The 10,852-nt window shown below is 36.1% G+C and overlaps 1 protein-coding gene across 1 annotated transcript in view; it reads right to left on the reverse strand.

The window, feature by feature from the left end:
- Nucleotides 1–7,223, reverse strand: part of CNTNAP4 (contactin associated protein-like 4) — a gene marked incomplete at its 5' end in the record, with an annotated part of 84,641 nt that extends 77,418 nt beyond the window's left edge. Inside the window, one exon of the mRNA XM_010014665.1 lies at nt 7,076–7,223. Coding sequence (XP_010012967.1) covers nt 7,076–7,223 — 148 coding nt within the window. The remainder of the gene's footprint in view (nt 1–7,075) is intronic.
- Nucleotides 7,224–10,852: the final 3,629 nt, after the last annotated feature.

Below are 10,852 nucleotides of genomic sequence, written 5' to 3' on the forward strand. Positions count from 1 at the left end.
ATCATCTCCCTCTCCTATCATTCCTAGTTTTGAGGTGTCCTTTCCAGGTTGACCAGTCTGTTGGAACAGGTGGTTTTGCATGGTCAGATGGATTCTGTCTCTTCCTAGCGTTCCTGATCCTCATGATGCCCTAAAGTTGAATCTGGAAAATTGTTGCCAACACCAGCAGTGCAACTAACTGTTGATCCAAAGGATCCATGCAGTCCTCCTCAATCTCTTAATTCATGTCAGCAAGAACATAGAAAATGACAACTGAGACCCTACGCTCTTTCCCCTAGAGTCATGTAGACATGCATGATACCCACCAGGTCATCCCTGGCAGTACTGTTGTTGCAGCAGAAGGGGATAATCCGAAGGACAGACAAACTTCAACAGTCCCTCCACAATGTCCTGGATCCATATCCCTAGCAAGCAACAAACCTACCTAGAATGCAGGCCAGACAGGCAGATAGGGGGGCCTTCAACACCTGCAATGAGGGGAGTTGGGAACACACCTAAAGGGATATATTCATAGCATAGAATCGTACAATAGTTTGGGTTGGAAGGAACTTCTCAAAGATCATCCCATTCCAATGCCCTTGCCATGGGCAAGGAAATCTTTCACTAGAGTAGGTTGCACAAAGCCCCATGCAACCTGGACTTGAATGCTTCCAATGAGTGGGACATCCACAAGTTTTCAGAGCTACCAGTTCCATTGTCTCACCACCCTCTTCATTAAAAAACAATCAAATTCTTCTTTATGTCCAATCTAAATCTAAAATCTAGATGTTTCAAACTATTACTGTCCTGTCACTACAGGACCTGGGAAAAAAAATCTTTCTCCATCTTTATATTACACTCCCTTCAAGCATTAAAAGGCCACAATAAGGTCTCTCTGAATCTTCTCTAGGCTGAACAACCCCAGCCTTTCTTCATAGGAGAGTTTTTTCAGCCCTCTGATTACTTACATGACCATCCTATGGACTCACTCTGAGGGGTCTGTCTTTCTTGTACTGGGGATCCTGGAGCTGGATGCAGGGCTCCAGGTGGGGTCTCATAAGAGTGGAGAAGTGGGAAAGAATCAGTTCTTTCTCTCCTTGATTTTGTACTATACTAGACAAATCAAAAAACTTCTAAGTTTTACAGGTGAAGAAAAGAGTAATGCTGCAGAAATTTCGTTATTACATTATAAATGTATGCTTTCTCACTTACTCACACACGTTCATAGTCCTAATAAGTATGCTTAAAGGTAGACTCAGTGTTACAGCTACATGGCAGTACTCCAGTGAAATCTAAGTTCTATTTATGACTAATTTCTATCAGCATTACGTAGTTTCACTTTATCTGGGGGAAAGGAGTAAGGAAAGTGGAAAGGAAAAGGGAAAGCAAGGGGAAAAACAAGAGGCAAGGCAAGGCAAATGGCAAGACAAAGCAAGGCAAAAGGCAAGGCAAGGTGAAAGGCAAGGCAAAGCAAGGCAAAGGCAAAAGGCAAAGTAAGGCAAAAGGCAGAAGACAAGGCAAGGCAAGACAAGGCAGGGAAAGGCAAGGCAAAAACAAGGCAAGGCAAGTTAGGGCAAGGCAATGGCAAAACACAAGGGAAGGGAAGGGAAGGGAAGGGAAGGGAAGGGAAGGGAAGGGAAGGGAAGGGGAGGGAAGGGGAGAGGGAAAAGGATAGGGAAGGGAAGGGAAGGGAAGGGAAGGGAAAGGAAGGGAAGGGAAGGGAAGGGAAGGGAAGGGAAGGGAAGGGAATAACAGAACCAACTGATTGCTGATTTTATCCCAGTAATATATGGGAATATCTGTCAAAATCAGTACAGATTGAACAAGACACACACAAGGAACCGATAACAATATAAAAAGCTTGTAGAGTATTTACAGTTCATAAGTAAAGAAGAAAAAAGATATTACTCTTGAAAGATACATTTGTGAAATAAATGAAGATTAAAGGACACTCAGTAAAACATGAATTTATTTTTCAATTAACTGGTTAACTTTTTTCAAGTCAATGGAAAGCCATTATCTATTTACTAACTTTATTTTCACTAAAAATATTTCTCCACATTGTCTGCATGGAAATGAACTCAATTCAGATTAACTATTATACTTTAAGTTGGTCATTTATATTCCATTTCTAAATTCCCTTGCCAAATCAATGCAGCTATGTTTTTGAGTATGATTTCTTGATTTTCTTCACATCTTGATAATGTACTTCTTACTTATGAAGAATTTATTTACCAAAGGTACAACAAATAAATAGGACATTCTACATAAAAATTAATCCTAGGTTGACTATTTGCTTCATCATGTCATTGAATGAATGTGGACAGGGAAAGCACTACTCAGTGTTAAATTTGAATAATGAGTAAGTCTAAAAGCTTCTAGAAAAACTTCAACAGCAGAACTTGTACATTGTTAAGTATCTATCAAACCAGCTAACTAGCTATATTCTTAATAGGTACTGATAGCATTACGAGGTATTGTTTGGGAACAGACTCTTGTTATTAGTTATAAAGACAAGAACATAAACATTTAACACAGGTCTCTGAAATTTCTTACACAGTTCTGCAGCACTCGCTCCTAAGAAGCAAAACCTACTCTTTCCAAATCTGGAAATAAACAAAATTAAAACTTTTGCCCACCACCATGCATGAAGATTGTGAAAATGCTGCAAATGTCAACAAAAATTCTTGTAACTTTTCTCACACAAGTTTTGTTTTCACCATCTGTGCATTACCACTAAAAATAAATTGAAACAGTTATGAAAGATAAAGGCTGAATCTTCTGCAGGGTTATCAGGATAGAAAGAATGAGCCCAGATAGCCAGAGTGTCGTAACATTTTCCTCTTTCGTATTTATGAAGTACTTTCAATTTGTTTCGTGAAGACTCGTCTTTTGTTTTCACAATTTACAATGTGTCTTTCTCAAAGAAATGTAATCTAAATCCTTATTATACTGTGAAAATACTTTTGGAAGTGATGAAATGCCTCTGAGAAATTGGAAATTCTGGAAACTTCACACACCATAGGATCAAGAGTTCTACCTATCCTGAGTAAAAGTTTCAGCTGCAGTATCTTTGAAGAACAATTTCGGGTTTGTTAATTTTTAAATTAATTAAAATTAATGTTAATGTTCTGTAGTGGGAAAAATAAAAAAATAACCATAAAATAATGCAAATTATTTTGTGGGGTTTTATTGGTTTTAGATATCCTTCCTCCTGAAAAAAAAAAAACCCACATTAAATGAGATATCTGCTTTATGTATCTTTCCAGTTCTGGGGAAAGCAGACCTGAAAAGGTTCACAGTGTTCAGAAAAGTTAGAAAAACCAGGAGTAGGCTATCACTTTACAAAAACCTCTTGGGGAAAAAAAAAAAGGTGGCATGTTGAAATCGTTCATAATTAGTCTTATTTAAAATTAACTTTTTTACAATCATTTTCACATCAAGCCATTGAAAATACATTATCCTAGTTACGAAGTGGTTTGGAAGTTCTCTTTTTGACTCATGTAACTGTGCCATTGATTTTATGCCTTACAGCCAGGAAAGGAATGCTCAACACATTTAACTGTTAGAGGACTCTGGAAAAAAGTTTGCATAGCATAGTATCTGCAGTGCTTGTTCTTAGGCACTGAGTCTAACAATGTGTTTACATACAGGTTGTATTTAGCTCCCAGTTATCTTTGTCCTGCAATTTTATACAATTGTCATTTTCACGTTTAAACCCATTTTTCTGTTTGTTATATGAAGGCACTTTTTTTTGTTGTGTTTTGTTTTTTTTAAATTTCTTATTTTTAGCCTACTGGTTTTCAGAGGATGAAAAGAGTAAGAGAACTTTGTAATCAAGGGAGAAAAGAGTAAGCCAAAACTAATTCTGATTTCTCTTTTTTAGTGTCAGAGCATAGCTTATCATGAGCTCTGTTTTACATGGCTTAATTGTTACAATCTGACAGTTCAGGCAAAACACATGAGATATATCTGTAGAGATTCATCAGTGTCTTTTGCATACACCAAACAGGAAGAACTATCAGGCGGAAGCTGAGAAAGATTTGGGGATTTTTTTTTCTGGCAGCACAAAGTGTTTGTTTTATAGTCATGGCACAAGCAGATTTCCTTAGACCACATAAAGCCAGGTAGACCCCCTGGAAAAAGTAAATACCTTTCTTACTTCTTTGCATGAAAAAGACTTCAGAACAGGTGTAAGAAAAGTAAGGAACATAGTAGATATAGCAGAGTGAGGAAGGGGAAGAACTAAGCACAAAGAATACAGGGGAACTTTTTTATTGTTTCATTCAACTCTATAACTAACTACACTTATTTAGCCTTTCTGTTCCATAAGTGGTAAAAACCAAAAATGAAAGGACTTGTTCTGGATGCATGCTTTAGAAACACATAAAATGTGACGGTTCTTGGCTTAAAAGGTTTATAGGAATAACGGGGCTCTCTGTGAAAAAACAGGAAACAAAACTCCTTATTTATCCTATGGGCATCTATCATGAATGTTACTAAACCTCACTGAGACTGTAATTAAAGGGGAAACATCAGTGCTGAAGATATGTCTAAGTTATTCAGAGTAGATATTTGGCTGGAAGATAAAAGAGCAGCAACTTGAAAGTAGCGCCAACAATAATCCTGTAAGTACTACTTCACTAAGATAGTAGTGACTTTTGGATGTAACAGACATGCATTTTTCAGTATCACTTTATGAAATAGAAAGATCAGTTTTGTATATTCTTGGCAGTTTTAGTTATGTAATTTGTAACAGATAAGATTGAAGGAGGAAATTACTGCATTTGCACTTGAATACACAGTCCACATACTCGGTAGTAAACGGAGAGTTGCTTACTCTTATAAGACCAAGTGAGATCTATGTCTCTGAAGGGAAGAATGAGAAATGGGAAATCTGGAAAGTGTAAATCAAAGTTAAAGTAGGTATCACTGGCATTTGTGCTTTCCTTTTCCCACCTGGAAAAGTTCATAGCAGTTTACAAAGAGACAGGCATAATTACTGTAGCAATAACTACATGTCCTGCATGTGTCTGACAAATGGAGGAAAAGACTGAAGAGAAAGAATTAATCTTTCAAATGATTAAATATATGTTAGAACTCTAAGACTATAATCAACTGGTTTGTCTTCAGCAGCAGCCACTGAATGGAACTACTAAAAGCACATGACAATTCTAGATGTTAAAAAAAAAGAGATGATAAAGACTTTGCAATTTATTTGGAATGAAAGCATTTACACATAGGAAAAAAAAAAAAAGCATTTCAAGAGCTCACACCATTAGTACAGAGAAAATCTTTAACAGCTTAAAAAAATTCCCATGTATTGAACAGTCATAGTCTCTATGTACTCTATTATGGTGGACAGTAAATGAATTTTCCTTTTAAATTCAGCTTTATCTTAGAAGATAATTATCATTGATTTGTTTCAATAACCTATCTATAGTATTAATCTTGTACCAAAAGAGTAAAATACAGAAAAATACATAATCTTCCTCAAATTAATTACTGACCATACACTAAAAATTCTATGTAACTGCTTATTCTGTATGCTTTATTACTTTTAATAACACAGATATTGTCCATTTTTGTCCTTTACAATAGTAGATTTTCCATTGACATAAAAAAGGAACATAGTAATAGCAATATCAAAAAGAGAACCGTAAGATACTTTACAAGATCTGATAAAGAAAATTACAGTAGTGAACATAAGAAGATCTAAATTTTAGGTATGTGTAAGAGATAGCTCTTCTTTTTTGGAAATGTCTGATAACATGACTTTGGGTAAGGATTTAAATATTGTCTAACATACAAGGTAAGGGACTGGTAAGAAGCAAAGCTGATTCACTTTCAGTGAAGCTTAGAGACAGGAGAGAATGTACTTCATCAAGTACTATAGAGATGAGATTTCAAAGGGAGACTCACATGAGCTCTCACCCGGAAATGATAAAATCATCTCTTCAGCCTCCATTTTCAACTTTCAGTAGTTAAAACAGTGGAGGGTAAATTGTATCTGGCCACATTTCTCAGTTACAGTAGTATCATTAGATTGGTCTAAGAATCAAAAGCCATGTTCCTAATATCCAGGCAGTTGTCATTAAGAAATTCTGTGTGTTTTTATCTCCTCACACCCTCCTCCTGGTATGAGCTCTCTGTTCTCTGGGATTAGGTGGTTTACTTAATTTCTGATGTGACCTAATCTCCTGCATCCAAGTTGAAATTTTCAGTATCCTTAGCTCAGGACCATTCACTCTTTTTACAAAGCCAAGTAATGTGTTTTACTGATGTTCAGTTTAAAGTAAGATACTAATGAATAGAAATAGAAGAGGGATGTATGGAGGCCATTCAGAAGAGATCAGCCATGTAAAGCATGACTTAAGCAGAGAAGTTAAAAAAATAATCCTACAAAAGCAACAGATGAAAGTTCTTAAAACAAAAAATTAAAGAGGTTGATGAAAATAAACTCTGCTTCCCTCATGAGGAAAAGATGTGAAGAATAAAAGACAGTTATCAACTTGCTAAGAGGAATATTTAAAAAAAATTCTAGGGATGAAAAACTGTAAGAGGAAGACAACAGGAAGATTTACATTGTCCAGCAGATCAATACAACCAAATGCTTATATCAGATGTTTTATTAATGACCCAGATGTTTTATTAATGACCCAAAAATTATTCTAAAAGTACTCCTTAAACGTATAACAACTTTAAAATACCCTTCAACTGTGTATTTGTGGCTCTACTTGTACACTTACTGGATCAAGACCAAGATCTTTTTTTTTTTGAAACTGTAAACATTTTCCATATTTCACCATATTAAGTGCAGTTTTTAAGACTATTAAAAAAAAAAAAAAAAGAGTTTTTAGTAAATCATTTATTGGGTTATGTTCACATCTTTTATTCTAACACAGAAAAAAATGAAATAAACATCATGTACTCTTAGATGGTGCAGAAATGGTAAAGTCTGTGCATAAACGTACTATTGAGTCAGTTCTACTCAAGATTAAACTTAGGCTTAGAAATCAATTTTCAAGTGTAATTTAGGTTACAGAAGACAATGATGAATAGTCATTTCATTTAGCTGATTCAGGAAAACACTTACTATATGCACATCCATACACTTCAATGCGCATTCCAATTCTGCCATTCGGATTCCAGTCCAAAGGCACAAAACGGAGAAATCTTGCTTTAATGGAATGCTGAAGCTTATAGTACACAACACTGTCTGCATTCATGTTTCCAGAAAAGGCCTAGAAGAAAATGAAAGAGAGATCAGCCACATCCATATTGAACGTAGGAATATATGGAAGTTTTGTTGATCTTTTCGATTTATACTCTCATCTGGCAAACAGTTAAGCACAGGAGTAAAATGTAATTGTTAGTGAATTCCATAGGAGCAACAGCTGAATTGACCTGTTTTATTCTTGTGGATCAAGTATTAAGACATCTGTAGAGTTAGCACTGACACTCTAAGAATTGAAAAATCTCACACCTTCTAAAATTTAAGTTAATTAAGCACTTCAAAAGCAAACATTCCTTTCACGAAATGTGTATAACATCCTGGTAATTCAGTGTAGTATACCAACTAATATTTTTTTCTCAGAGAACAGAGTGGGGACTGTGATTTCCTCTTACCGAAAGGTTAGATAAATGTCATTGCGAATCTGTATTTTAGATGCAGTTTGCTGAATCAAAAAAGTTCTTATATTGACAAAACATGATGTTGAAAGACTGGTTTCCAACTAAAGAACACAGAGTATAATAAAAGAAATTTTATTCAGAGTTCTGTTAAAAAAACCAAAAGATGTAGATTTCCAATTTTATTCCCACATGAGACAAAACTGGATAAAGTATTATCATAGAAACTATTCGGGGGGCAGTATTTAATTGATGAGACTACTTTCGCTTTTTGCTACATAAAGTAAACTTCAAGAGACATAAAGAAATTTAAAGAAGAACAGAGCTGTAATCATGAACTTCAGCATCCTAAAGACTGGAGAATAACTTCTGATTTTGTTGGTTACGTGTTCAGATGTTATGGGAGTTTTTTCTCATTGCCTGTTTGTGGTACATGAAGGAGAAAAATCTTTTTCAAACATTTTGGAAATATTTTCATAAGCAGAATTTAAAAGATCATACAGTTCTGGGTATGTGGGCAGCACTGTTTCTGTAGCTATAAGTTACAGATGTTGCAACTAGAGAAGCATATAGAAACCACCATCTTTTGGTATGTAGATTCTCTTTGCATAAGTTTTTGTAACACAGGTGAGCTTCATTGTGTTAATTATTTATCCTTCTATACGTAAATCTTTGCATGTTCTCTCCCCTCTACTAACTAAAATTTTAATAAAGTCTAACCTCTGAACATTCAATAAGAAGAAAAAAAAAAAGCAGCTGGTGAATTGTGTATGGGCTCATTACAGCTAACATATTCAGCTTGTAATAAGCAACAAAAGTTAGTGACTCTGAATGTCCACTCCGCTTTCAGCTTCATGCTTTATAATTTCACTATTACAGTGGGTGAAGGTAGAAACATGCTAAAACAAACACTGAAGAAGAGATACTATTTGGAGGGTGAGACCCTTCCAGACCTCTTGTCCCTTCAAATCCTTATTTGCAGTCTGTAACAAATTTAGCTTTCAATAGAAGTGCCAATTTGTTTGTTGACTGAACCATAGCCTAGTCTCCAGAAGTTTAAATACTGTAACCAAATGAAGGATTTAATTAAGATTTAAATTTTTTCCAAAATTGTTTTCAGAAGGCAGCCACCTCATGAAAATTGTGTTAAGTTTTGAGTACAGAATGCATATTGCTTGATTTTTTTTTTACTGCAGAGTATACTTAAACGATGTGGTTTAATTTATAATTAGGGGGTTTACTTCAGTAACAGTCTAAAAGTAATTCAAACTACTCTTCAAGCCATTCAGAATGGTCAGTTTAAAAATCAATGGTTTTAGCTGTCATTTTACAAAGCCTTTATCTGGGAAGAACACATTTTAAAGTGTATCAATTGAGTTGACTCTTAAATGGGTCTTTAATACTTGATTTTAAGTACTATGAAGGTTAAAACATGCAGTTTGGGGCTTTTTTCAGTTTTAAACCTTTTCACAAGAAAGAGAATGACAAGGCAATCAGACAGCTTTTCCCCAAGATTACATGTACTAAAGGTGTACCTGAAGCCTATGAAAGTAGTTTGTAGGCTTTTCAGGAGGAGATGCATATTCAATGTGACAGATAAACTCCTGTCGTTACAGTAGAACACAATCCAGCAATCATTTAAACCTGCAATTATAACCATTTAATGAGCTTCCTTCCTCTCACCCCTGCCTTCCTCAGACTGTTCAGATCACTTCATTCTTGTGTCAAATCACTTGAAAGGAAGATGTCATTATTCTAGATTATGCAGACTTCTCACAGCCTATGCAAGTATCTAATGGTTAAAAGACTCAATGTGACCCTGTTAATATGAATGTTACACATAGTAAGCATAGTTTGCATAAATATTAATAGGATTGGAAAGCTAACCCCTCCAATATAACTGCCTACTGATTCTTAGTTGATGTTCATACAGATGTTACTTTTTAATAGCATGAAGACATAACACCTTTCTCAAACAATGCAGTTTTTTAAGCATGGAAACACTGTATTCCAGTTTATCCTTAAACAGTAACAGAGGCACTGAGCAGCACAGAAGTTTTAATAACTCTTCAGGGCCTATTTTATTCCACAGTGGGGAAATACCCTGGGCTATACTGAAGCCTGAAATGAGGGCCTACTCTCAAACTTGTTTCAACACTCCTACTCAATTTCTAATCCTGTAGTTTCTTTACCTCAAGCTATTTTGAAGACAGAATTACAGGGTTCACTATGGCATCAGAAAGCACAAATGTATTCCAGACTGTATTAGTAAAGTAGAAGTGTGTAGAAGGACATCACCAAGCTCAAAACTACTGTGAAAGCAAGATTACATCAAGATAAATTAAAAAGGAAGATATTTATTTCCTCTATTTAGTAAGAAAATGTATGTTTAGAACAGATTTATGTCTAAAACTTTCTCAGCCAGAGTCTCCCACAGGTAAAACTGTGTATGAGACATGCTGAATGTACTAAGCCATACTTCAAATCACCTAGAAAAGATTTCACTTGTTTACAAATGTGACTTCTACTATATAATATGGTGTATATATACACTGTAAAACATACAATTGGACTAAATAATATTCAGTGTTTTTACAGGTTCTTAATGACTTCATTGCCTCAGTCTTCACTAGTAAATGCTCACACCACACCACCCAAGCCTTGGAAGGCCAACACAGGGACTGTGAGAATGAAGACCTGTCCTGGGTTCAGCTACAGCAGTCATTTTTTCTCCTTCTTAGTAGCTGGTGCAGTGCTGTGTTTTTGACTTTCAGTCTGGGAACAATGCTGATAACACCGATGTTTTTAGTTGTTGCTAAGTAATGGTTACTCTGACCAAGGACTTTCTCAGTCTCATGCTTTGCCAGAGAGGAGGGGAAGCCAGGAGGAAGCAGAGGCAGGACACCTGACCCAAACTGGCCAAAGGGGCATTCCATACCACAGCACGTCATGGCCAGTATATAAACTGGGGGGAGTTACCCGGAAGGCCCAGATCGCTGCTCGGGTGGGGCTGGGTATCGGTCGGCGGGTGGTGAGCGGTTGTGTCCTTTTCCCTTGTTATTCCCCTTATCATTATTATTGGTAGCAGTAGTGGTTTGTATTATACCTTAGTTACTGGAGAGCTGTTATCTCAACTCGTGGGAGTTACATTCCTTCGATTCTCCTCCCCATCCCCCCGGGAGCGGGCGGAGGAAGGAAAAGGTGGGGAGAGAGCGAGTGACTGCGTGGTTCCAAGTTGCCG

The sequence above is a fragment of the Nestor notabilis genome, unplaced genomic scaffold, assembly GCF_000696875.1.
Source record: "Nestor notabilis isolate BGI_N333 unplaced genomic scaffold, ASM69687v1 scaffold2495, whole genome shotgun sequence".
In the NCBI taxonomy this organism is placed as follows: domain Eukaryota; kingdom Metazoa; phylum Chordata; class Aves; order Psittaciformes; family Psittacidae; genus Nestor; species Nestor notabilis.